Below are 27,996 nucleotides of genomic sequence, written 5' to 3'. Positions count from 1 at the left end.
TTTGTCACAATTACCTTTTCTTCCTATTATTTAGTAACTAAGCAATCTAAAAAACTGCAGGATTGTGGTTCTCAATAATGATCAATAATGCGGCATATTCAGCCACCACTGTGTATTTTGCACGCAAAGATATACACAGCTACAGAAGTGGGAGCGGGAGCAGGTCTGACACGACCTGTCAGAGACAGGGAGCATTGGACCAATGAGTGAGGAACTGGGAGGGACTTGGGGAGTGTGTATGGAGATGACAGTCTGAAAGAGAGAAGCAGGACCTGACAGTGGGAGAATTGATCACTAAAAGCTAAAAAAAAAAAAAAAAATGCAACGGTTTCCTACTGCTTTGAACCGCAACTGTTGTCTGTCTCATTATATCCTGGAAACCCCGCAGCTCATTGCTGCTATACTTTTAAAGCCGGTACGTATTGTAGCAGTAAAAATTCCCAACAGCAAAATTAAATAAAAATGTTACCCATACACAGAACTGCATAAAACATAAAAGTCAAAACAATTGAGCAAAAGATTAAGAAAACAACAACACCAGTTTCCACAACTAGAACAGTATCCAGAGTCTTCAAAATTGCAGAATATAGAGCTGGATAAGACCCTAATGTCTCAGTTCACTTGCTAATGAAAATGCACAAAAGCAACTAAAGATCACAGATTCAAAAAAAAAATGCATCACTGTATCTGAAACTGTTTAATGATTCACTTTTTTACATTACCGTAGCTTGTGTGGTTCGCTTTGTTTTCGCTTTATTTTCATCATGGGAAATTGGAGGAAGCGCTGTGTAACTGCACAATCAAGGCAGAGATTTAAAACGCGGGCTGTGACGGATGAAGAAGTACATTGTAACGTTGCAGATATACACAGGTGGATCAAAAGAACCTACTGTAAATCTGGGAAAAGAGGGTATGCTTACTGTAGACACAAATTTGAAATATATAAAAGGGGAAGCTTATCAAATCATTTATCAGTATTTACTGTAGAGTTGATTGCAATACTTATGGCCGTAGGCAAAATAGAGCAATAGAAAGAAAAAAATGTCGTGATTTTTACAGATTCTCTAAACTTGATACAGGCATTACAATCGGATGCAGGAGATAGGATAGATATTATATATGAAATTATTCAGAAGTTACATACTAGCTATAAAAATTGTAAAAAATATTCTGATAGCCTGGATTCCTAGTCACTCGGATATCTTTGGAAATTAAATTGTGGATTTTGAAGCAAAAAAAGCAACTCTAAATGAACAAATTGACAAATAATAATACCTTTGGACACTACAGCAGTGAATGCTGTGGCTAAAGAAAACCTTAATGGATGTGCAGTGCATATATTCAGCAAAGAAACACATTCAACAGAAAATTAAGGGAAATAGAAATTGAAGTAACAACAGTGAATGATATTTTGAAAGTTGAAGGGAGAGAAAAACAAATGGAGAAAGAAATGTATAGCGAAAATTATTTAAAAAAAAAAGATAGGGAAATGGGAGAAAATATAAGGGAAGAAATAAATGTACATTTATAAAGGTAGAGGGCGCTGATCATCTCTGTTTAGATAACATGCGCCAACAACCCCTAAAAAGAAGAAGAGGAGGTGCATTGTAACATTGAAGAATGGGCTTTGGATCAGAAAACAGGTGACGGAAATCGCGTGTGACGGGTAAGTGCATTCATTTGTTACATATATATATATATATATATATATATATATATATATATATATATATATATATATATATATATATATATATATATATATATATAATGGAGATTCATTTTATTCTTAATACAAGGTCGGTAAAACAGGACTGACATGTATCTGGGTAACTGATATCAGACTGCTCACTGTGTCCAGGTAGCTCTTGCATTCTGAGTGCAGGCTATTGTTCCATAAAAAAAAACCAAGCAATTTGCCACATTTTAGTCCTGCTTTTCAGTCACATATGTGAACCCGCAAAGGCACCTTAAACTGGACATAGAGCGGGGTTGCAGACCAAAATATGCCCTGGGCTAGCCCATTAGTGTGAACGGGGTCTAGGTGCCCAAAGTTTTCTTCTAATGTGCTGTCTGAAATAAAGCCGAGGGCTATGATGGCATGATGTCATGGCATTAACTAGTAGTTGCTTCCCTCAGCAAACAGTAGAGTAAACCATTCAGTTTAATTGCTAGGCGCTGGAGTCCGATATAACCATGGAAAGGGATACAAAGTTATATCCATGGAAATAACTGTCTTTGGATGCAGGAGCTTTTGTAAAACATCTTTCATTAAAAGTTAGGACAAGTTCTGAGGAAAACACATTCTGCAATAAAACGTATTTTGTAACGTAATAGTTTGTAACTCCAAGCAAAGTCTTACATCTGCTTCAGCTAACGACATAATTATCTATCCTAATTACTGATTCATTGCATTCATATTTCATTGAAAAACCTGTCATGTAGCCTACTGTCAGGTGTCCTTACCTCTCAGATCCACTTGGTGGCGCTCTCAGACTCAAATACAGAGCTTAACCAAAAGAACATCACACATGGTTACCAGAGGCTTCATACCTACATTAAAATAAAAATAATTAAGCAAAATGTTTTTTTAACAAAGGTTACATTAAATAAAATACATTTCAAACCATGAAGCAATATTTTAAATGACACCATAGAATTTTAGACACTGTGCCTTCCACTCTGTAAAGTGTAAGACTGCAGCTTTTGAGATTTATAGTTAATATTGAAAATGTATTAAATCCTTATTTTTAAACTAAGAAGGGGAATAGTGTAAAAGCAGTGGTGTCTGATGAACACATAACAATGATAAATCTCAGTATGGGTATTTTAACATTATGTTAAATTAATACAATAAACTACAGACAGTTCCATTTTTTTCCAACGATTCTTAAGGTGACATTAATAAAAGACTTCAGTCTAAGACAAGCATTTAAATAAACAATAACATTTCAAGTAAATGCAAAGTCATTGAGACTTTGGGAATGCCCAGTACACATGAATTAATGATGCATTGAAACAGAAACATGATGATGATGGAAAGTAAAAATAAATCACCTGGACCGTGTAATTCATTGTACATTAGACTTGATGCAAAGCAACATGGGTTGAGATTTTTTAATAAAACGAATAATTAAAACAATAACAGTAACAATAGCAATTATAATAATACCTTATGTACTTTTATTTTAGCGTTGCACGTCTGTCTGCAAACTGATTGGTACAGAACTCGGACACTGAAGATACTTGGCAGTATGTAAGTACAGTATTAGCTTTAATTCATTTCAACTAATGTTAGCCCCTCTACTCATCAGTCAAGGCTTGGAAGTTAAAATTCAGGTTCTGAGTAAGTGGTCATTATCCTATGGGATATCAAGCCTAAAGCAACCCAGTAGTATATATATATATATATATATATATATATATATATATATATATATATATATATATATATATATATATATATATAAAAATGTATTTTTTAAAAACTTGTTAAAATTATATTACCCTCCACAGCAGCCACTGCAGATACAGGCTGTGAACATTTTCTTAGCAAAAATTTTCTACATTTAAAGAATCATCAAGTGTTTTTTTTTTTTTTTTAATAGTCACTCTGAATGGTTCTTATTTTAAACAGAAAATAGGAAAAAGTAAAATAAAATTTTAAAAAACACAATATTATTTAGTAATTGCAATAAGAGTTTGCAAAATTGTAAAAATCATTAAAAAAAAGATAAAAAGCAACTTTGAAAATACAATGAAGCTTCCTCATTAATGAACACATCTTTTCTCTGCACTTGTAATAAGCAATGAAGTGTAAAATGTGTAAAAGTTCCACTCAAGGCTATACAAATGTTGCTGCCCCTGACACATGAATAGAACAGAACAGGATGTGCTGTGTATGAAGTTATGGCACAGAAATATGCTACTAAACACACATAACATCTAACAGTGGTGTGCAATCAAGTGGGCTATATGTGCAACACAACAACGCCTCTTTAAGAGTACAATAAGACATTTCCCTGCTTACTTGTGTCAGTTAAGAAGAGTGTTCATTTATCAGTTGGGCAATTATGCAACTTCTCTTCATATTATTATTATTATTATTATTATTATTACTGTTATTACCTTCTGAGTGTTCACAAAGTCATAGGCAGTTGGCCCTCTTATCTCCCTGGCTTCAAGCAGTTTCAGTGCAGTGTCTCAGAGTAATGTCAAAGCCTAGTCTTAGTGTACTGCTGTGGGTAGGGCGTGTGGGGTGGGGGGTGGAGTTGAGGGAAGAGTAGGGGAGGGATTTTAATTTGGGACTTCCATAGTTGAGCCTTTTAAAGAGATTACACAACTATATGCTATGATCCTTTTAAGACTTTCATCTAGTTATCCACTGTGGCTAAAGTAACTTAGCATTTTTTAGCCACACTGGAAAAACTTAAGCTGCACCAAAGAGTATTAACGAAAACCTTAAAGCTGTTTTACTGTACACAATACAATAAACATATTGACTAGAAGAACTGTGTCCAACAACCCTCTCCCTTAAACACCACAGGTTTCCCTAAACACAAATAATACACCGGTAGGTGAGCATTTCAGCTTCCAATGCAAGCCTGAATAATATACAAAAGGAAACTGTCACTGGTAGAATTCATAATCTAGGTACTGCCACCTTTTACAACTTCACAAGGCTAAAATAATATAATTTTACTACATTATTTTTTGTGGACATGTGTTTATGTTATTATTAAGTATAAAGTGTAAGTATAAAGCTGTAAGTGTATGTTAGTATAAATGCCTCCCTGACCAGCCGCATCTCTAGTTACACAAGGATGAAATATTAAGTAGGATTATGCAGTCGCGTCTGTGTTTTAAAAAAAAAAAAAAAAAAGTTGGCGTGTTTTTTCACCTGGGACCTCTGACAGTAGTACTAAAACTAATAACAGTAATATTAAAACTCAGTAAATCACAGTGAGCTGAATGGTTCTTTTTAAAATAATAAATGTGTTTATTCTTGTATTAGTTGTTCCTCTTCCTAATCTTCTTGGAACCATCCCTGTTACTATTTCCAAACTATATTTCAGCACATTTTAAAGAGATAGTAGACAGCAACTGTGACTATCACGCTCATATTTTTGTTTTGAATTAAAAACAGTAATTTTCTTCTCTTATAACTGATAAGAAAATGTTTAGTTTCAGTCAGGTCTATTTCAACAAATAACTTTATAAATTACTAATTGAAATATTACTACTTTTTTTTTATATTAAGTTGAAAGTGAATGAGATCACAGGCAAAAAGTACCAGTTTCTCCCTGTTTCTTGAGTATAGATTGCACTGTGAACTATCTTTGTTATTATTGTTATTATTATTATTACTATTAATAATCAGAGCACGTGCAGTCAGCACTCCTTACCTCCCTGTCTTCCAGCAGGAATGGCACAGGTTTGTGCTGTCCCTCAGAACAGGTCACCTTCAAGCCTCACACAATGTATTGAGCCGCGTGTGTGTGTGTGTGTGTGTCAGCAGGAGAGAGTGCAAAGTACAGAGAGGCTAAGTGGTGCTATTTTCTAATTAGGAGCCACTGCATTTGTTTGACTGCGGAGAGTTAAGACATTTTGTACTGAGGCTATATGATGGTGGCATGACACACACGATAGGTATCAATTACCACTTCAAAACAGCACAATTGATAACAAGTCATGGGCTTGTATTCTTAATATTTCTAAAAGTTCAATTCATTATTATACCTATAATATTATTAAGCATGCGTTAATTAAGAGTTTGTTTGGAAATGAAGTTTTAGAAAGTTTTCTTGCTCCAAAATAGGTGGGGTTTTTTTGTTTTGTTTTGCCACCCACATATCTGGAATTCCTCTGCAGGTATCAGATTAATTTGAGAGTTGGGGCATTCCAGAACAGATCACAGTGTTCATGCTTCAAAGTGTGAGGTGAGGCACTTTCAGGCATAAGTGATACTCTATTAATAGGTATGTAGTAAAAGACAACAGGGAGTAAGGTTACAGCATATGATAAACAAACTGACCTAAATCAACCCTTCCTTCCAGAACAAATGTCAGGGTCCTTCTGACCACTGTGGTCATTGGTTTGAAATTGTTAGCGAGTTGCAGGAGATCTCTGAACAGCTGGGAATGGAGTGTATTAGTTTGTATTGAGCTGAGAATAGACTGTTCAAGAGCGTATTGTCAACACACTGATACAGCCAGTGATGTAGGGAACAGAGGAGACAGGGGTGTAGGGGTTGAGTATGGGGTATCATATATTTCTACTGTTTAGTTGATATGGTCTTGTTCAAACTGTGTTTGAGCAGTGGATGCTATAAATCATATAGTAGGCAGTAGACTAAGATTGCATTTTATAAATTAATAAACATAACTTGCCTCATTATTTTGATTTGATTAGCAAATTCATCTGGTGTTGTCGAAATGATTACTGCAGTGCTGACATTGGACATGGACCATTTAAATAACTTCAGTTCATACAAAGATATAATAATAATAATAATAATAATAAAATAATAATAATAATAATAATAATAATACATTTTATTTATATAGCTTTTTCCACAAAGCACTTCACAAAGCAGCATAAAGCAGACGTTTCAATAGGTAAACAGTAAGAACAACAAATCATTTATAGAAAGCCAATTCCAAGAAGTATGTTTTGAAGATTAGATTTAAAAACATCAACTGAGTCACAATTTTTCAAACGGCCCAGCAGGGCGTTCCATAGGCGTGGGGCTAAAGAGCAGAAAGCCTGATCAGCCACAGTGCGCAGACGAGTCCTAGGCACAGACAAAAGAACATTGTTACCAGATCTCAATTTTCATTTAGGTATGTGGTACTGAAGGAGATCCCTAAGATAAACAGGGCCTTGAGAATGTAAGGATTTATAAGTTAGTATCACAGCACACTTCAGTGCATTTGTATAATGTCTTTCTCAGCGACTTTGTCTTTGTTCAGTGCTTCCCCTTTTTTGTGGTGCAATCAGCTGTTTTGATTTTAAATTGTTGGGCCATGTTGACAAATGTTTTTTGCAATTACACTGTGTAATATAATTCAACATATTTCACAATCAGAACATAAAAAAAACACGGTGCATGTATTCCCTATGTACTTAGCAAAAGAATTATAGGATCCCAACTAAAGTTAAAAATGAAATACAATTTTCTAGAAAATGTGCAAAACCTCAAAATAAATATTATGACTCTGCATCCTGCATCTATCTTTGTATCTGTATCTCAATCATTATCTATGAATAACAATACCTTGTCAGGGGAGGTCACCTACTGTAATAGATCCTGTACAAACATTATGATAAAGTCACAAAGTCCACAAAGTGGAATGCAAGCTGTTCTTCTTCAATTAGCGAGTGGCGCGGGGCAGGAATTTCACAGGGTTATCTTTGTAGTGAAGGATAAAGGGAAGGAAACAATGCAATGTCAGAGAGATGTACTCTGGGGGCAATGCTTTCATTAGCTGCACAAGGAAAGCAGATTAATATTGACCTTGGTCTCAGGTTTCACAATAGGGGACAGCTGCACAGGGAGGGGGGTGGTGCAGTGATTAATTGCCTTAAAGCTTTTTCTTGCAATGCGTCTACGGTCTGTCAGCTGCGAAATTCCTCAATATACTTGTTAATCCTAATATCTAAAAGCACTTTTAATAGACTCACCTCCTGACACAATCACAGCCCCTAACAGGGACCTGTCTGCACCTTTCTGTGTGTCTGCACTGTGTAGCCTGTAGTCCTTAAAGTTAGCGTGATGGATTTGGAATGCACTACATTTTTAGAAATTTTCTATTTTTCTATGCCTTAAATACTCCAGATACTACCATTGTGTAAAGTGCTTAGTGATGGTGTTCCACTATGAAAGGCACTATATAAAATAAAGATTGATTGATTGATTGATTGATGAAGAATATACATTTAGCATTCAGATCTATCCAAAGCTTTTGGGAACCTTGGTAGAATGTATTTCTTGCAGAGTATTTTCATATTATCCTACCCCTGTGTGTGTGTATATACTGAGCAGTCCAGTAAGGCTCGTGTGCCTATCTGTGCCCCTAAGTGCCCCTTGTTTGTGTTTATTTGAAGCCACCTCACTGCAGGCAATTCCTAATAAGGACAAACAAATAACTTTAGTGATTTAAAAAAAAATACTGATCTCTCATGCGTACAAATGACATACATAGACATCTTCCACCTCCTACCCACCCTTGCCAAACACAGAGACACAATTAGATTCCTGACTCCTGGGATGCCACCTCCAAATTTGGGAGTGTTGTTCTCTATAAAGGGGAGCATCAGGGTCTGTATAAGGAGAAGTTACCAAACAATCTCAAGGTAAGCACCTATTGTATCTGAGGGGTAGAAGGGAGCTGTTGTTGTATTATTAAGTATGCACTATTTCTGTAGAATTGTTATTTAGTGACGTGAACTGTCTTTTCTTTCCTGTTGATTCATAATTAAACTGTTCAGCATGTTTGATGCAAAGCTCAGACAGAATCATTTTCTTCTAAACTTTCAGTGAAAAAAAAGTATTTAACTTTAAACTTTACCAAGCATCAAGCATCGCTTAGTAATTGGGTGTCAGTGATTGTTGCTGGAGCTCTGGAACCATCGTCAAACCTCTCCCTTCACTGCCACCTGCTGGTGGAAAATCATAAAGGCAAAACTATGTGTGTGTTCCTGAGAGAAAATGACTCTACCAAGTACTTTTTTCTCACTGTATCTCTGTCTGTTGTCTACCTACAGGGTGAAGAGCCTCTCTGCCTTACTTCTTGCTACGTTTGAACTAAACCAGGTAAGAGTTTTATTAGAGCTGTTTAAACACAAACTTTCATAAAAGGGACTATTGTTCTTAACCACTTTTTTTCTAAGCTGTTGGAAATGTGAGAAAATACAGCTTTTAAAACTGCCTTCTACTGACATTATCATGTAGTAACAATGACATGCAATACAGCTGTAGAATGAGTTATGTGTCAGTGCATTTATCAAAATAGCAAAGTTTGTTAATTATAAATATTCTCAAATCATATAATCAGTAGTTAAAATACATTTTTAGTTTTCAGTGTGTGTTGGGATTTTTTCTTATTTAGGGGTATGGCTATATCTTTATCTCGTTTTGCGCTGTAATGTTTAAATATTGCCTTTGTAAAAAAAAAAGGTCTTACTAAGATTAGTGATCTTTCTGCATTGAAGTTTAAGGAAAAAACTAAAATGACTTTTAATAGTTTCTCATCAATGTAATATTAATTAGCGCAGGACTGTCCAGCACATGGCTCTTCAGCCACAATCGGGCTCTTTTGATTTTGAAGTATCCCTATACATGTTGTTTTTTTTTTAAGCTATATACAAAAGGTTTAAGTGATTACAAAATAATTTATTTTGGGACGTTTTGGACAAAAGCCCTTCTTCAGCGGTTCAGAAAGAAAAGCCAACATAGTACAGGAAACTTGTTATTTTTTCAAATATATGCATTTTAGAACTCCCTGGTCATCAGTATGGCTCTGTTAGTCAAATAGGTTGGACAGCTCTGAATTAGCTCTGCACTAGTGCCTCAGGGCTGCTCTTTGTGCTGATGACTTGTAAAAGAGACCTGAGACTCAATGCTTTTCTCTTGGTTAAAAAACTAAAAACTAAACAGAGATGACATCAAAAAAGTCTAAGCTGAGATGTGACTGACTTCTCCAATCACTGTTTATTCTGCAGATTTGAAAATGGGTGATGCACAGATGGCTGAGTTTGGGCTTGCCGCATCCTTCCTGCGGAAGTCCGATAAGGAGCGTCTGGAGGCGCAGACCAGGCCCTTCGACATGAAGAAGGAGTGCTTCGTCCCTGACCCCGTGACGGAGTTCGTGAAGGCACGGATCACCAGCCGCGACGGTGCCAAAGTCACTGCCGACACTTACGATGGCAAGGTAAGAATCCCACTGCACCATCACCATTGTTAAGAAACTCTTCTTGTCTTTGGCTTGTCCTTCACATGTTAAGGTTGGTAGAGAAAAATGTATTTTGAATATCATTTTTCTATCCAGTGTTTATTTAGTTACAATCCCAAAACTGGGAACCCAACTTATAATAGAAGTTTAATTTGCTTGTGGTGCCCCTTAGTGGCTGTGCATTGTCATTGTGCAAAAAATTTGGGAATTTTCAATGTTGTTCTGCAGACCTAACCTGAGGGCTTGTCTATGTTGATTTTCAGACTGTCACAGTAAAGGAGTGCGATATCCACCCTCAGAACCCGCCCAAGTACGATAAAATTGAGGACATGGCCATGTTCACCTTCCTGCACGAGCCCGCCGTGCTGTATAACCTCAAAGAGCGTTACGCAGCCTGGATGATCTACGTGAGTGCAGAGTGACCTCAAACCCTAAACCCTCTGATAGACTGGCAGATACTGAGTGTTGCCTCTTCCTTTCAGACCTACTCTGGGCTGTTCTGTGTGACAGTGAACCCCTACAAGTGGCTGCCTGTGTACAATGCAGAGGTGGTCAATGCATATCGAGGCAAGAAGAGGTCTGAGGCTCCCCCTCACATCTTCTCCATCTCTGACAGTGCCTATCAGAACATGCTGACAGGTAAGACGCGCACACGCACAAGAAATAAATGCTATATAATAAAAAATATTACCTTCTATAATAATTACAATTATTATTAAAATGTCTCTCTTTCAGACAGAGAAAACCAGTCCATCCTGATCACGTAAGTCAGTATTTAAGATTATTTTAAACTTTTATTGTGTGTGTGGATTTGAAATTTCGATATAATAAGTTAGCACTGTAGTGTGCTGAGGGGAGATCAAAGAAAGGGAGTTAAGAGTGGTCCCCGGGTGGCTTATCCAGTTACAGCGTTGCCGCTGGGAGCGCAGGATGAGTCACACAGCTTGGACGGCCGAGTTCGCGTCCCGGTTGTGCAAAGAGGCCGAACTGTGCTGGGGTCTCCGAAGGGGGCGTCACATTGGCTCTGACACTCTGGAGTGAGGGATGGGATACTGGCAGGGACTCCTTCTCCTCATCGCGCAAAAGCAACCCCTACTGGCCAGACACAGAGCACATTCAGAGTGGATAAAAAGCAGGGCTGATCTCTGTTCTCCGGGATCGGTAGCCCCGCCCACCTCTGCTCTGGATTGCTCGGTGTAAAAGCAATTCTGGTTTTAGGCTTGTGAGATCGGAGAACGCTCTCACACCCTCAGAACGTCTGTGCTGTGTGGGAATGCACTGCGTTGAGGAGAAAAAACTGGACATTCCAAATTGGGGGAAAATAAAAATAACAGTTGGTCACTCTAAAATTTTGAAAAAATAAAAAAGGGTGTTATGGAGCTCATGAAGCTGCTGAAGAGATGATAATAGAGCTGGGAATGTGAAACACTCACCCTGCTTGTTACTGTACCCACAGCGGAGAATCCGGTGCTGGGAAGACTGTGAACACCAAGAGAGTCATTCAGTATTTTGCCAGCATTGCTGCAGTCAAGAAAGAAACAGTTACTTCTACCAAGGTGTGTCAGAGTCTGAGTGTGTGTTTGAGGGTATATATCACAGAAAAAGAGATTTATGGGATTGAAGTTTGTGGCCGTTACTGAAGTCTGTTTGTGTTCTATCACAGGGGACCCTGGAGGATCAAATCATCCAGGCCAACCCAGCATTGGAGGCCTTTGGTAACGCCAAGACCTTGAGGAATGACAACTCGTCACGTTTTGTGAGTATACCCATCATTATACAGCACTGGTGTAGTTACACTATTATTTTCCTGTTTGCTGTAATTGGTCAGTAATATTTAATATGAGTGAGATGCCATCTAAATAAATAGAGTGGAAGACTGAAAATTTGAAAGATGTTGTTTTCATTAACAAGAAGTAATTTCTCTCATCTGGCATCTGTTGTTCTCTTTCTGTTCCTCAGGGTAAATTCATCCGAATTCACTTTGCAGCCAGTGGCAAGCTCGCTTCTGCTGACATTGAGACCTGTAAGTATTTTTATATAACCGTGCTTTTCATTCCCTTTGATTATGAAGCTGAATCTGATATCTGTTTGCTCTGTTCCAGACCTCCTAGAGAAGTCTCGTGTGACCTTTCAGCTCAGGGCTGAGAGAGACTATCACATCTTCTACCAGATCCTGTCCAACAAGAAGCCAGAGTTGCTAGGTCAGTGTTCCTGTCCTCACTCAAGAGTCTGACTGTAGGATTACATAAGCAGACAGGAGAGATGCAATCATTGTATTGTCCGTCTTCCTCAGAAATGCTCCTGGTCACCAACAATCCCTTCGACTACGCCTTCATCTCACAGGGTGAAGTCACTGTCGCCTCCATTGATGATTCTGATGAGCTGATAGCCACAGATGTGAGTGAGGCTCTCTCTTTACACACAGTCTGATACAACAGGGTGCAAGGAGTCCTAGACCCCAAGTGAGAGGCTGGAAGCCTCCATATCAGGAGAACTGTATAGCTCTCAGCATTGTTACTAAATCGAGTAAGCAGACCTCAGGCAGAGAGGCATGTTCTTATTCCCTTTTTCTCTGTCCTGCAGAGTGCCTTTGATGTGCTTGGCTTCACTCAGGAGGAGAAAAATTCAATGTACAAGCTGACTGGTGCCATCATGCACAGTGGCAACATGAAATACAAGTTGAAACAGAGAGAGGAGCAGGCAGAGGCTGACGGCACTGAAGGTGGGTCTGATTGTGTGAATGGGAGAAGGGGGAGTGGAAGGGCTGGAGTCATTTTCTTGTTAATGTCAATTACACTCCAGTGGATTAGTATCTGTATCAAGACTATCACATTTACCCACAGCAGCAGCAATGGTTGTGTTTGATGGGAATTTCTTTCATTCCTAGATGCTGACAAGGCCTCCTACCTGATGGGACTGAACTCTGCTGATCTCATCAAGGCACTGTGTCACCCCAGAGTCAAAGTAGGGAACGAGTGGGTCACCAAGGGACAGAATGTCCAACAGGTGAGTCTCAGAGAGAGACATGAGAAATGGATGTAGGACTAGGACTGTATACTGAGGGAAAACACTAACCTGATGTAGGTGGAGAGTTAAGTATGATCTAAACCTGTGCGTGCAACTAGTCAAGTATTTCCTCTGCAGTTTCTCAGGCAATTAGTCACTCACCTCCTTGTCTCTTTCCTCCCAGGTGAACTACTCCATCGGTGCATTGGCCAAGTCAGTGTATGAGAGAATGTTCAACTGGATGGTGGTGAGAATCAACCAATCCCTGGACACCAAGCAGGCCCGCCAGTACTTCATTGGTGTGCTGGACATTGCTGGCTTCGAAATCTTTGATGTGAGTGTCTTTGTGTCGTTAAACTTTCTTTACATCCTGAGGGTCATTCTGAAAATAAGAACAAAATGCTAAGGTCAAAAATAAGAAGAGTAAGTAAAGGTTTTTGTTGGTGTCTTAGCACAAGTCTCAGCTATCTAAAAGGATTTGATTTTCTCGTCTGTTGTTGCAGTTCAACAGCTTTGAGCAGCTGTGCATCAACTTCACCAATGAGAAGCTGCAGCAGTTCTTCAACCACCACATGTTTGTGCTGGAGCAGGAGGAATATAAGAAGGAGGGCATCGAGTGGGTGTTCATTGACTTCGGCATGGACCTGCAGGCCTGCATCGACCTCATTGAGAAGGTGGGGAGTGCTTTAGAAAAACTTTCCATTTTATTTTGTGTGCATCAACTATATAATTGTATGTTGGTATTGATGTGTGTATGTATGTGATATTTGCTTACTCACCTGGATGTTTCTTTTGAAATCAGCCCATGGGTATCATGTCCATCCTTGAAGAGGAGTGCATGTTCCCCAAGGCCAGTGACATGACCTTCAAAGCCAAGCTGTACGACAACCATCTGGGCAAATCCGCAAACTTCCAAAAGCCCAGGATCGTCAAAGGAAGGCCAGAGGCTGACTTTGCCTTGGGCCACTATGCTGGCATTGTAGATTATAACATCAGAAACTGGCTGGTGAAGAACAAGGACCCTCTGAATGAGACTGTGGTCGGGCTCTACCAGAAGTCTTCCCTCAAGGTTCTCGCCACCCTCTTTGCCAACTATGCTGGAGCTGAGTCTGGTAAGAAAATCATACACTATTACAGTGTTGTGAACAGTAAGAAATTTATACTATTGGTAGGGAATTTAATAAATATTTGCTAACAGTTTTATTCATTTAAAGATCAACATAGTATGGATGTGGAATATTCTAGTTATTTTAACTCATGGATACATATTCTTGTTTAGCTTCACTTTGCCCTCAGTGGATGTAAGTAATGCCATATTCATTTTTCATACAGCCTCTGGAGGTGGCACTTTTCTGACATTTGTGACATTTTCACTTCCATTACCTGTTTTTTGTCTTTTCTGTTTTAGTGCAGGACACGAAAGCCAAGGGCACAAAGAAAAAGGGTTCTTCCTTCCAGACTGTATCTGCTCTCCACAGGGTGAGTGTTTGAAAAAGGGAAGTGTCTATGTCACATTGTTTGGTTCTTAAATGACCCGTTCTTTTCCTTTTCACAGGAAAATCTGAACAAGCTGATGACCAACCTGAGGTCAACACATCCTCACTTTGTGCGCTGCATCATCCCTAATGAGACCAAGACTCCCGGTGCGATGGACAACCCTCTGGTGATGCATCAGCTCCGCTGTAACGGTGTTCTGGAAGGCATCAGAATCTGCAGGAAGGGCTTCCCCAACAGGATCCTGTACGGAGACTTCAAACAGAGGTACATCTCTCAAGCAGTGCCCTTGTTCAATTTCTCTTGTAGTGCTTTATAGAAACCCAACTGAGTCCCTGTCTCCCTTCACAGATACCGTATCCTGAACCCTTCTGCCATCCCAGAGGGCCAGTTCATAGACAGCAAGAAGGGATCTGAGAAACTGCTGGGATCCCTGGACATCGATCACACCCAGTACAGATTTGGACACACAAAGGTAGGATTGAAACTACAAAATAACCCTTATACTGAATACTTTGTGTGGATAATACCGGAAAAAAAGAGCCAGAATTTAGGAGCTCCCTTTTGTTTTGGTGCCAGGTGTTCTTCAAGGCTGGTCTCCTGGGTCAGCTGGAAGAGATGAGAGATGATCGCTTATCTCTGATTATCACCCGGATCCAGGCCCAGTCTCGCGGTCTTCTCTCAAGAATTGAGTACAATAAGATTGTTGAGCGCAGGTAAGGATGGCTGTATTTCAAGCTCCCTTCCGTGTTCCAATGGTCTCTGGGCTGGGTAAACGTCCCTCTGGTTAGTATAGTACTTTCTGTGTCCAGAAAAGAAAGCATGGGGGAAAATGGAGAAGAGTTGTGTGCTCTGCCCTGAATAGCCTTACAAAAATGAATAACATGTATTGAAATGTATTGTATTGTTGTCCTGCACAAGAATTCATAAGCAGAGTGATGAAAACTTTGTAAAAACAAAAATAGGGTAGCAAATCTTCAAAACTACTTTTGCCTCCCCAGAGACGCCCTGCTGGTAATCCAGTGGAACGTCCGTGCCTTTATGAGTGTGAAGAACTGGCCCTGGATGAAGCTGTTCTTCAAGATCAAGCCTCTGCTGAAGAGCGCAGAGAATGAGAAAGAGATGGCCAACATGAAGGATGAGTTCATGAAACTCAAGGAGGCTTATGCCAAGTCTGAGGCTCGCAGAAAGGAGCTGGAAGAGAAGATGGTCTCTCTTCTCCAAGAGAAGAACGACCTGCAGCTGCAAGTCCAGACTGTGAGTGAAACATTTCTGAGCTCTTTCTTCACCATTCAACGTCCTCTAGTCAGCTGTCACTTTTGTATTAGCAGAGTTTTTTAGAATGCTTTTGTTTTTAATTTGTTTAGAGTAGAGCAAGTCTCACATTTCTGTCCTCTCTTTTTTTCCAATGAAAATGTTTCTATTTCATGACAGTTAATGAAAATACTTTGCTGTTTGCTCTCCAGGAACAAGACAATCTTTGTGATTCAGAGGAGAGGTGTGACCAGCTGATCAAAAACAAGATTCAACTGGAGGCGAAAACCAAAGAGCTGACGGAGAGGCTGGAGGATGAGGAGGAGATGAATGGTGAGCTGACGGCCAAGAAGAGGAAGCTGGAGGACGAGTGCTCTGAGCTGAAGAAGGATATTGATGATCTGGAACTCACTCTGGCCAAAGTGGAGAAGGAGAAGCACGCCACTGAGAACAAGGTTAGTATCTGTCTGTCTGTCTGTGAAACTCCTCTTTGTAAGCGCTTTGGGTGCTGAGTCTTTTCTCTCTGATTAACAGGTGAAGAACCTGACTGAGGAAATGGCGGCTCTGGATGATATCATCGCCAGGCTAACCAAGGAGAAGAAGGCTCTGCAGGAGGCTCACCAGCAAACCCTGGATGACCTGCAGAGTGAGGAGGACAAAGTGAACACCCTGACCAAGGCCAAAGCAAAGCTGGAGCAGCAGGTCGACGATGTGAGTCACTCTGGGAGTTATCAGATATGTCCCACACAGCCACTCAAATAGCAGGATTTTGCTTTGCAAGGCTAGTGTGTAGATGAATAAAATAGAAAGTTATGGAGCTGTCCAAGTTAAAGAGACTTGGAAATTGAACAGCCCTTTTTTTAACAAGCTAAAGTTTTTACCCCTACCAGCTTGAAGGCTCATTGGAGCAAGAAAAGAAGGTGCGGATGGACCTTGAAAGAGCCAAGAGGAAGCTGGAAGGAGACTTGAAGTTGACCCAGGAGAGCCTAATGGACCTGGAGAATGATAAGCAGCAACTGGAGGAGCGGCTGAAGAAGTATGTCACAGATATAGCCATGGTGTGTTCTATACAGATAAAGGATGGCAGGAATGTGATATAACCACACTGTTGACAATTTCTTGCAGGAAAGACTTTGAGATCAACCAGCTCACCAGTAAAATTGAGGATGAGCAGGCACTGTCAGCCCAGTACCAGAAGAAACTGAAGGAGCTTCAGGTAATTTAAAGCCGACCTTTTGCCTTACCTGCATGCACTCTGTATTCCTTCCCTACTCATCCCTGTGTCACGGTCTCATTGCCCCTTCCCCAGGCCCGCATTGAGGAGTTAGAGGAGGAGCTGGAGGCAGAGAGAGCTGCCCGTGCCAAGGTGGAGAAGCAGCGGGCAGACTTGTCCCGGGAGCTGGAGGAGCTCAGTGAGAGGCTGGAGGAGGCGGGCGGGGCCACCTCAGCCCAGATCGAGATGAACAAGAAGAGGGAGGCTGAGTTCCTGAAGCTGCGGCGAGACCTTGAAGAGGCCACACTGCAGCATGAAGCCACATCCTCCACTCTGCGCAAGAAACATGCTGATAGCACGGCTGAGCTCGGGGAGCAGATTGACAACCTGCAGAGAGTCAAGCAGAAACTAGAGAAGGAAAAGAGCGAGTTCAAACTGGAGCTGGACGACGTGGTCTCCAATATGGAGCATGTCGCTAAAGCCAAGGTAGGAAATACAGTTCTATACAGTGTGCAGGATGGGTCACCAGGATCCCGTATTGACTGTTGGAGATCCTATCCATTTCCATTTAATATGTATCTAAACCTCACATGCAGGCTAACTTGGAAAAGATGTGCAGGACTCTGGAAGATCAGATGAATGAATACAGGACCAAGGCTGAAGAAGGTCAACGCACCATCAATGACTTTACAACACAGAAAGCTAAGCTGCAGACTGAGAATGGTAAGAGTTGCATACAACAACATTGTTATTTTGAAGAAGTAATATTATGGTCAATCTCAAAGAAAGAGATGTAGAAAATACCTCATTATCAGTGGATCCAGAATGTTTTTGAGGTGGTCAGAGTTCTAAGACACACATCTTCGGTTTTGTCTTGTTAGGTGAGCTTACCAGACGTCTTGAAGAGAAGGAATCTCTTGTCTCTCAGCTGACCAGAGGCAAGCAGTCCTACACTCAGCAGGTTGATGACCTCAAAAGACAACTGGAAGAGGAAGTGAAGGTAAAGCAGCATCAAATACTGTCTTCTGATGAAACAGGGTGTCTGAAAGCCAGGTTTCTATACAGTAAGCTGTTTGTTTGGTTTCTCCCCAGGCGAAGAACGCACTTGCCCATGCAGTGCAGTCTGCCCGCCACGACTCAGACCTCCTGAGGGAGCAGTATGAGGAGGAGCAGGAGGCCAAGGCTGAGCTCCAGCGCAGTCTCTCCAAGGCTAACTCGGAGGTGGCACAGTGGAGAACCAAATATGAGACTGACGCCATCCAGAGAACTGAGGAGCTTGAGGAGGCCAAGTAAGGGCAACTAAACATATTATCTATAGCTAAGTTAGTTCTAGAATATGACCAAGACTTTGGAAGCGTTATAGACCTCCAGGTGACAGTAAAATAACTTTTCTTCTGACAGATAAGCTTTTTGTTTGCGTTATGTTTTAATTACAATATAAGACGAACAAAAAGTTTGTCTGCTTGCAGACTGTGCAGCTCTGAGAACATAGAGTGAAACTGATATATGAAGCTCTCGTGTAAGACTGCTATACAGTTAATTAGCACCTCTGATAGGACTGAAAGCTGTCCCTCCTTCCCCATCTCCCAGGAAGAAGCTGGCTCAGAGGCTGCAGGACGCGGAGGAAGCCGTCGAGGCTGTGAATGCTAAATGCTCCTCCCTGGAGAAGACCAAACACAGGCTGCAGAACGAGATTGAAGATCTCATGGTGGATCTGGAGAGGTCCAATGCAGCAGCTGCTGTTCTGGACAAGAAGCAGAGGAACTTTGACAAGGTGAGATGTGGGGGTTTTGATGAAGAGAATGCATTAGGCTTAGTTATGGGTGGCCGCTGTATTTTTCAGCCCTTTTTTACAATGTGATTGCCAGGTCCTGAACGAGTGGAAGCAGAAGTTTGAAGAGTCGCAGAGTGAGCTAGAGGGCTCCCAGAAGGAGTCCAGGTCCCTGAGCACTGAACTCTTCAAGCTGAAGAACGCTTATGAGGAGTCTTTGGACAATCTGGAGACCCTGAAGAGGGAGAACAAGAACCTGCAAGGTGGGGGATCCAAACTCACACAATTCTTGTGTCAGCTGTGTTTCTAATTCTGAACCCTTTTTAAGAAGCCATTGTACTGAAGGAATGTTCTTATTTACCCAGAGGAAATCTCTGACCTGACTGAGCAACTCGGTGAGGGAGGCAAGACCATCCATGAGCTGGAGAAGGCTAGGAAGCAGCTGGAGCAGGAGAAGTCTGAAATACAGTCTGCTCTGGAAGAGGCTGAGGTGAGTGAGAGATACAGATACTGGGATTCTAGGAGGAAGAAACACAGGCAAGATGTACCAAAAAAAGGTGCAGATTAATAGATATTAGGATAGGAAGCTTTGTATCAATCAGAGTGTATCCTAAAGAACTTATTGTCCTGACAGGCCTCCCTGGAGCACGAGGAAGGGAAGATCCTGAGGGCTCAGCTGGAGTTTAACCAAGTGAAGGCTGAGATTGAGCGCAAGCTGGCTGAGAAGGATGAGGAGATGGATCAGGCCAAGAGGAACTACCAGAGAGTGATTGAATCCCTGCAGACCTCACTGGAGTCAGAGACCCGCAGTAGGAACGAGGCCCTCAGGCTGAAGAAGAAGATGGAGGGAGACCTCAATGAGATGGAGATCCAGCTCAGCCAGGCCAACAGGATTGCTGCAGAGTCACAGAAGCAGCTCAAGAGCGTCCACGCTAACCTGAAGGTAATGCTGCTCTTTCGTTTTGATAAACAATAAGCTCCTCTCTGATAGCCTTGGCTTGTGAAGATGAATTCAGTCTTCCTCACAAAGATGTCTGGTTTTGGACACCGATTAGCACTTATCTTTCCTCTTCGTGAAAGCTTGATCTTGTTTTGTCCTCTTTGGCCTCCAGGACGCTCAGCTCCAGCTGGATGACTCCCTTCGTGCCAACGATGACCTGAAGGAGAACATCGCCATAGTGGAGAGACGCAACAATCTCCTGCAGGCTGAGCTGGAGGAGCTGAGGGCGGTGTTGGAGCAGACAGATAGAGGCCGCAAGCTGGCTGAACAGGAGCTGCTGGACATCAGCGAGAGGGTTCAACTCCTGCACTCACAGGTACGACAGCACTGGAGCAAAGATGACTATGAAATACAAGCCTGATTCCCCAGTCAGTCCTCTGTAACCTGGGTCTCTCTCACTCTCTGTGCAGAACACCAGCCTGATTAACCAGAAGAAGAAGCTGGAGGCCGACACGTCCCAGCTGCAGACAGAGGTGGAGGAGGCTGTGCAGGAGTGCAGGAATGCTGAGGAGAAAGCCAAGAAGGCCATCACTGATGCTGCCATGATGGCAGAGGAGCTGAAGAAGGAGCAGGACACCAGCGCTCACCTGGAGCGCATGAAGAAGAACATGGAGCAGACCATCAAGGACCTGCAGCACCGCCTGGACGAGGCCGAGCAAATCGCTTTGAAGGGCGGCAAGAAGCAGCTGCAAAAGCTTGAGGCCCGCGTAAGTGGCTGACAGTTACAGGTTTCGATTTATTGAATCTGCTAGCCATCAGGACCTGACACCTTTCTGACACTGCGATTTCAGGTGCGGGAGCTGGAGAATGAGCTGGAAGGGGAGCAGAGGAAGAGCAGCGATGCTGTGAAGGGAGTCAAGAAATATGAGAGACGCATCAAAGAGCTGATCTACCAGGTATCTCCATTCTATTCTTCAATGCAACTGATACAGTGAATGCCCTGGTGAATTACTGAGTTGTGACTGTTGAATTGTTTCTTTCAGACTGAGGAGGACCGTAAGAATATGGCCCGCCTGCAGGACCTGGTGGACAAGCTGCAGATGAAGGTGAAGTCGTACAAGAGAACCGCGGAGGAGGCTGTAAGTAACTCTCTGCATTCTCTTCTCATCCCAGCGTTCAAGCAGTTTCCATTGAGCCCAGTGTTACAGATGAACCACTGACTTTGCCCTTGTGTGTCACTGTCAGGAGGAGAATGCCAACACTAACCTGGGCAAGTTCCGGAAGCTGCAGCATGAGCTGGACGAGGCGGAGGAGAGGGCTGATATCGCCGAGTCTCAGGTCAACAAGCTCCGCGCCAAGACCCGTGACATCGGGGGCAAGGTGAGTCACCCACACTGAACCATTCTGCATGCTCTCCACAGACTGTCCTGTTTGTGATTGTTTTACACTCTTTCCATTACATCTTGAAACAGACACTTGCAATGAAGTAAATGAAAGGTAAATGTAAAAAGCTGGAAGTCACCACACAATTGCCTTTGAGCAAGGTTATTTGCACAAGCAGTTGTAGAGCAGTATTGTCCAAAAGAAATAGCTGACTAGCCAGAGGTGTGACTGCGGTCACAGCATTTTAGCCACGTGCACTAATTTTATAGAATACATACACTTAAACAACACAGGTAAATGTACCTCACACAAACCTGGTGTTCAAACAGGGACAACACAAGTTAGTGGCACAATCAACAAACCACAACACAATAATGTTTTTCTTTTTTAAGTATATGTTTTCATGTTTATTTACTTAACAAGCATCTACTTAACAAACATCTACCACCATTCAGTGTGAAACTTTTCAGTCTTTCACTTTCTTCACCAATATTTGGAATTCTAGCATGAATTTATCAGACGTGGCACATCTTAGTGTAGCTTCTAGTTTTGTGTCCAGCAGTTGCGAGCGGTATTTTGACTTCATCAGATTGAATGTTGTGAATGTTGACTCGCACACCCAAGTTGAGCCGAACATGGAACACATCAGCAACATTACGGAACGAGGAGTATAGAAAGAGGAGCTGTCAATCTGACGCTTTCCGGTGTGGAAACAGCGAGGTGAGTGACACGAAAAATTGCCTTAATGTATTTCAATGCTGTCTTTTGAAATATATGGTAAGGAACTTTATTTCGGATTTTCGTGTCAGTCGTCTCGCCTCGCTCAAGTCTTGTACGTGTAAATCCACCTTTATACGCCATTTTAGCAGATAACCAATAAGCATTGACCAAGGAAACATGCTGCTTTTCGTCTTACCATTTTATCAACAAAGTAAACGTGCGTATACCATGCGAATATGCGAGTACTGACGATGAATTTACTTATCAAAAATGCAATTCTCCACGTCTGGATTCCAAATTCGCCACATGTGGCTAGTGGCCAACGTATTGGACAACACTGTTGAAGCGCCTCTGCCAGCAGGGGTAGAATCTGTCACAGCAACGAGTCACCACTCTGTTTCATAAATGTAAAACCAGTGATTCATGTATTTTAGGTGGGAAAGGATTATTCATAGTGATGAATGATTACATTTTATTATAATTTGAAGATGTTAAATTCAGCATTAAAAAATGTGTATAGATTGACTAGAGTTGAATAATTATACATCTCTAATAAATATGTTTAGAAATAAATGAAATAAATCTAACTGTCGAATGCTATGTATTAATATAACTGACCTCCATGTGAAGCCATTTATAACAACGAAGTCCATGAAGCCTCTTATGTTTCCTGTCCGCAAACAGTTTGCAAGCAATAACCTCGTTCTCAGCTCTCCAGCACCGCTTTCCTGCACTTTAATAAGCACTACTGCTCTCCATTATCAGCGGTTACCCTTCACTCTTATAAACCAGCACACTGCAGGTGTAAGCAGCTGAAAGCTGGGATGATACATCAGCTGTTACTTCCCGTGAAAATACGTCAGTAAAGAAAAAAAACTCACCAGTTTTCTCTCTTTCTCACTCTCTTTCTCTCTCTCTCCCTCTCTCTCTCTCTCTCTCCTCTCTTCTCTTCCCCTTCCAGAAAGGGCTGGATGAAGAGTAAAGCTCTCAGACGGACCTTTCTGAAAAACTCTTGTCTGCTGTGGTTTAGTGTCCCTTCTGCCATTCTTCTTCCCTTCCTGTACATTCAGAAGAAATAAAATGCATTTGAAAATGAATTATGATGCTCCTGTGTTGTGTGTCTGCTTTGACAAGTGTGATTACTCGCTATGGGGTTCCTTCAGTGGAAAGACTAACTTGTCCTGGCCCAGATAAAGTAAGAAATCTTATAGCCAGATCAAATAAAAAAGATGCTCGGTGCCCAGAGAGGCAGATCGGGATGTCAGTTCTCTTACCTTACTGCATAATTCCTGGCTACAGTTTTCTTCTAATGTGATGTCTAAAGTATTGTGCTGTCTGAAATAAAGCCGAGGGCTATGATGGCATGATGTCATGGCATTAACTAGTAGTTGCTTCCCTCAGCAAACAGTAGAGTAAACCATTCAGTTTAATTGCTAGGCGCTGGAGTCCGATATAACCATGGAAAGGGATACAAAGTTATATCCATGGAAATAACTGTCTTTGGATGCAGGAGCTTTTGTAAAACATCTTTCATTAAAAGTTAGGACAAGTTCTGAGGAAAACACATTCTACAATAAAACGTATTTTGTAACGTAATAGTTTGTAACTCCAAGTAAAGTCTTACATCTGCTTCAGCTAACGACATAATTATCTATCCTAATTACTGATTCATTGCATTCATATTTCATTGAAAAACCTGTCATGTAGCCTACTGTCAGGTGTCCTTACCTCTCAGATCCACTTGGTGGCGCTCTCAGACTCAAATATAGAGCTTTACCAAAAGAACATCACACATGGTTACCAGAGGCTTCATACCTACATTAAAATAAAAATAATTAAGCAAAATGTTTTTTTAACAAAGGTTACATTAAATAAAATACATTTCAAACCATGAAGCAATATTTTAAATGACACCATAGAATTTTAGACACTGTGCCTTCCACTCTGTAAAGTGTAAGACTGCAGCTTTTGAGATTTATAGTTAATATTGAAAATGTATTAAATCCTTATTTTTAAACTAAGAAGGGGAATAGTGTAAAAGCAGTGGTGTCTGATGAACACATAACAATGATAAATCTCAGTATGGGTATTTTAACATTATGTTAAATTAATACAATAAACTACAGACAGTTCCATTTTTTTCCAACGATTCTTAAGGTGACATTAATAAAAGACTTCAGTCTAAGACAAGCATTTAAATAAACAATAACATTTCAAGTAAATGCAAAGTCATTGAGACTTTGGGAATGCCCAGTACACATGAATTAATGATGCATTGAAACAGAAACATGATGATGATGGAAAGTAAAAATAAATCACCTGGACCGTGTAATTCATTGTACATTAGACTTGATGCAAAGCAACATGGGTTGAGATTTTTTAATAAAACGAATAATTAAAACAATAACAGTAACAATAGCAATTATAATAATACCTTATGTACTTTTATTTTAGCGTTGCACGTCTGTCTGCAAACTGATTGGTACAGAACTCGGACACTGAAGATACTTGGCAGTATGTAAGTACAGTATTAGCTTTAATTCATTTCAACTAATGTTAGCCCCTCTACTCATCAGTCAAGGCTTGGAAGTTAAAATTCAGGTTCTGAGTAAGTGGTCATTATCCTATGGGATATCAAGCCTAAAGCAACCCAGTACTATATATATATATATATATATATATATATATATATATATATATATATATATATATATATATATATATATATATATATATTTTTTAAAAATGTATTATTTAAAAACTTGTTAAGATTATAGGAGCATTGATACCCTTGCTTAAAGGCTGTGGACAAAAATTATCTACATTTAAAGAATCATCAAGTGTTTTTTTGTTTTTTTTAATAGTCACTGAATGGTTTTTATTTTAAACAGAAAATAGGAAAAAGTTTGCAAAATTGCAAAAATCATAAAAAAAGGTAAAAAGCAACTTTGAAAATACAATTGAAGCTTCCTCATTAATGAACACATCTTTTCTCTGCACTTGTAATAAGCAATGAAGTGTAAAATGTGTAAAAGTTCCACTCAAGGCTATACAAATGTTGCTGCCCCTGACACATGAATAGAACAGAACAGGATGTGCTGTGTATGAAGTTATGGCACAGAAATATGCTACTAAACACACATAACATCTAACAGTGGTGTGCAATCAAGTGGGCTATATGTGCAACACAACAACGCCTCTTTAAGAGTACAATAAGACATTTCCCTGCTTACTTGTGTCAGTTAAGAAGAGTGTTCATTTATCAGTTATACAGTTATGCATCTTCTACTTCATTATTATTATTATTATTATTATTATTACTGTTATTACCTTCTGAGTGTTCACAAAGTCATAGGCAGTTGGCCCTCTTATCTCCCTGGCTTCAAGCAGTTTCAGTGCAGTGTCTCAGAGTAATGTCAAAGCCTAGTCTTAGTGTACTGCTGTGGGTAGGGCGTGTGGGGTGGGGGGTGGAGTTGAGGGAAGAGTAGGGGAGGGATTTTAATTTGGGACTTCCATAGTTGAGCCTTTTAAAGAGATTACACAACTATATGCTATGATCCTTTTAAGACTTTCATCTAGTTATCCACTGTGGCTAAAGTAACTTAACATTTTTTAGCCACACTGGAAAAACTTAAGCTGCACCAAAGAGTATTAACGAAAACCTTAAAGCTGTTTTACTGTGTCCAACAACCCTCTCCCTTAAACACCACAGGTTTCCCTAAACACAAATAATACACCGGTAGGTGAGCATTTCAGCTTCCAATGCAAGCCTGAATAATATACAAAAGGAAACTGTCACTGGTAGAATTCATAATCTAGGTACTGCCACCTTTTACAACTTCACAAGGCTAAAATAATATAATTTTACTACATTATTTTTTGTGGACATGTGTTTATGTTATTATTAAGTATAAAGTGTAAGTATAAAGCTGTAAGTGTATGTTAGTATAAATGCCTCCCTGACCAGCCGCATCTCTAGTTAGAGATAAATGTTGTTCGACTTGGTATAATTCATCCTAATAACGTCTCGCGTCTGTGTTTTAAAAAAAAAAAAAAAAAAAAGTTGGCGTGTTTTTTCACCTGGGACCTCTGACAGTAGTACTAAAACTAATAACAGTAATATTAAAACTCAGTAAATCACAGTGAGCTGAATGGTTCTTTTTAAAATAATAAATGTGTTTATTCTTGTATTAGTTGTTCCTCTTCCTAATCTTCTTGGAACCATCCCTGTTACTATTTCCAAACTATATTTCAGCACATTTTAAAGAGATAGTAGACAGCAACTGTGACTATCACGCTCATAAATTCATTGCATTCATATTTCATTGAAAAACCTGTCATGTAGCCTACTGTCAGGTGTCCTTACCTCTCAGATCCACTTGGTGGCGCTCTCAGACTCAAATACAGAGCTTTACCAAAAGAACATCACACATGGTTACCAGAGGCTTCATACCTACATTAAAATAAAAATAATTAAGCAAAATGTTTTTTTAACAAAGGTTACATTAAATAAAATACATTTCAAACCATGAAGCAATATTTTAAATGACACCATAGAATTTGTAATCTTAAAAAATCGGTGACACGGAAGGTGAGAACATTTTCACATTCTGTTCCTGAGGCGGTCCGAAAACTCTAATATCAATTATAACTTTTCAATAATAATTTATGTAATAAAAAAAAAAGTGTTTTGACTTCTTATTCTTCCCCTTATCATTCCAATTTATCACATCCCTTATCACATTTTAATTTTAACAATGGGCCTTATTATCATTCCCCTGAACTACCTGTATCCTTTTATCAACAAATAGTGTAAAAGCAGTGGTGTCTGATGAACACATAACAATGATAAATCTCAGTATGGGTATTTTAACATTATGTTAAATTAATACAATAAACTACAGACAGTTCCATTTTTTTCCAACGATTCTTAAGGTGACATTAATAAAAGACTTCAGTCTAAGACAAGCATTTAAATAAACAATAACATTTCAAGTAAATGCAAAGTCATTGAGACTTTGGGAATGCCCAGTACACATGAATTAATGATGCATTGAAACAGAAACATGATGATGATGGAAAGTAAAAATAAATCACCTGGACCGTGTAATTCATTGTACATTAGACTTGATGCAAAGCAACATGGGTTGAGATTTTTTAATAAAACGAATAATTAAAACAATAACAGTAACAATAGCAATTATAATAATACCTTATGTACTTTTATTTTAGCGTTGCACGTCTGTCTGCAAACTGATTGGTACAGAACTCGGACACTGAAGATACTTGGCAGTATGTAAGTACAGTATTAGCTTTAATTCATTTCAACTAATGTTAGCCCCTCTACTCATCAGTCAAGGCTTGGAAGTTAAAATTCAGGTTCTGAGTAAGTGGTCATTATCCTATGGGATATCAAGCCTAAAGCAACCCAGTACTATATATATATATATATAAGATATATTAAGTCTTAGTTATATTATCTTAAGATTATACCTATAAATACTTAAATTTTACCAGTATCGGACTATTTCTTATTAGTTTATATAAACCCTTTGGTTCAATTATATAATATTATAATATTGTATATATTATATATATATATATATATATATATTAATTTAAATATATGATTTACAACAATAAATTTTGAACACTTTAATAAAATATGGGACCGATTTTTTTAACGTGCCTTACACCCACCCCAGTATTTTTTCGGGAGTCGTTGTTTTTTAGTTACATTGATACCCTTGCTTAAAGGCTGTGGACAAAAATTATCTACATTTAAAGAATCATCAAGTGTTTTTTTGTTTTTTTTAATAGTCACTGAATGGTTTTTATTTTAAACAGAAAATAGGAAAAAGTTTGCAAAATTGCAAAAATCATAAAAAAAGGTAAAAAGCAACTTTGAAAATACAATTGAAGCTTCCTCATTAATGAACACATCTTTTCTCTGCACTTGTAATAAGCAATGAAGTGTAAAATGTGTAAAAGTTCCACTCAAGGCTATACAAATGTTGCTGCCCCTGACACATGAATAGAACAGAACAGGATGTGCTGTGTATGAAGTTATGGCACAGAAATATGCTACTAAACACACATAACATCTAACAGTGGTGTGCAATCAAGTGGGCTATATGTGCAACACAACAACGCCTCTTTAAGAGTACAATAAGACATTTCCCTGCTTACTTGTGTCAGTTAAGAAGAGTGTTCATTTATCAGTTATACAGTTATGCATCTTCTACTGTATATTATTATTATT

General features: G+C 39.7%; 1 protein-coding gene and 1 long non-coding RNA gene across 4 annotated transcripts; one reads left to right on the top strand and one right to left on the bottom strand.

The window, feature by feature from the left end:
* Positions 1-19: 19 nt before the first annotated feature.
* LOC121305171 lies at positions 20-13,209 on the bottom strand. 3 transcript variants are annotated; one of them, XR_005948055.1, is made up of 3 exons: positions 13,122-13,209; positions 2,467-2,553; positions 20-1,581 (listed from the first exon to the last, which is right to left on the bottom strand). It is a non-coding gene; the product is annotated as an uncharacterized LOC121305171 (long non-coding RNA). The 3 variants fall into 3 exon arrangements; XR_005948054.1 differs by lacking the exon at positions 13,122-13,209 and adding an exon at positions 5,406-5,749; XR_005948053.1 differs by lacking the exon at positions 13,122-13,209 and adding an exon at positions 4,129-5,200.
* LOC121305153 (myosin-7-like) lies at positions 8,306-22,831 on the top strand. Its single transcript, XM_041236691.1, has 39 exons — positions 8,306-8,355; positions 8,767-8,815; positions 9,724-9,932; positions 10,217-10,360; positions 10,436-10,592; positions 10,689-10,716; positions 11,410-11,509; positions 11,617-11,709; positions 11,913-11,976; positions 12,056-12,154; positions 12,247-12,350; positions 12,537-12,675; positions 12,841-12,959; positions 13,144-13,293; positions 13,463-13,633; positions 13,762-14,071; positions 14,368-14,438; positions 14,515-14,720; positions 14,805-14,928; positions 15,033-15,169; positions 15,455-15,710; positions 15,920-16,162; positions 16,242-16,418; positions 16,598-16,743; positions 16,833-16,923; positions 17,017-17,406; positions 17,517-17,643; positions 17,802-17,920; positions 18,013-18,209; positions 18,511-18,694; positions 18,789-18,954; positions 19,057-19,181; positions 19,326-19,634; positions 19,804-20,007; positions 20,102-20,398; positions 20,483-20,587; positions 20,675-20,770; positions 20,877-21,011; positions 22,696-22,831. Exons 3-39 carry the CDS (start codon positions 9,732-9,734, stop codon positions 22,714-22,716), a joined length of 5,805 nt encoding a protein of 1,934 aa, XP_041092625.1. The 5' UTR covers positions 8,306-8,355; positions 8,767-8,815; positions 9,724-9,731; the 3' UTR covers positions 22,717-22,831.
* Positions 22,832-27,996: the final 5,165 nt, after the last annotated feature.

This window comes from Polyodon spathula, chromosome 42 (genome assembly GCF_017654505.1).
Source record: "Polyodon spathula isolate WHYD16114869_AA chromosome 42, ASM1765450v1, whole genome shotgun sequence".
In the NCBI taxonomy this organism is placed as follows: Eukaryota; Metazoa; Chordata; class Actinopteri; order Acipenseriformes; family Polyodontidae; genus Polyodon; species Polyodon spathula.
Note: the sequence above shows the minus strand (reverse complement) of the source record. Positions and strands in the feature narration are given on the sequence as shown.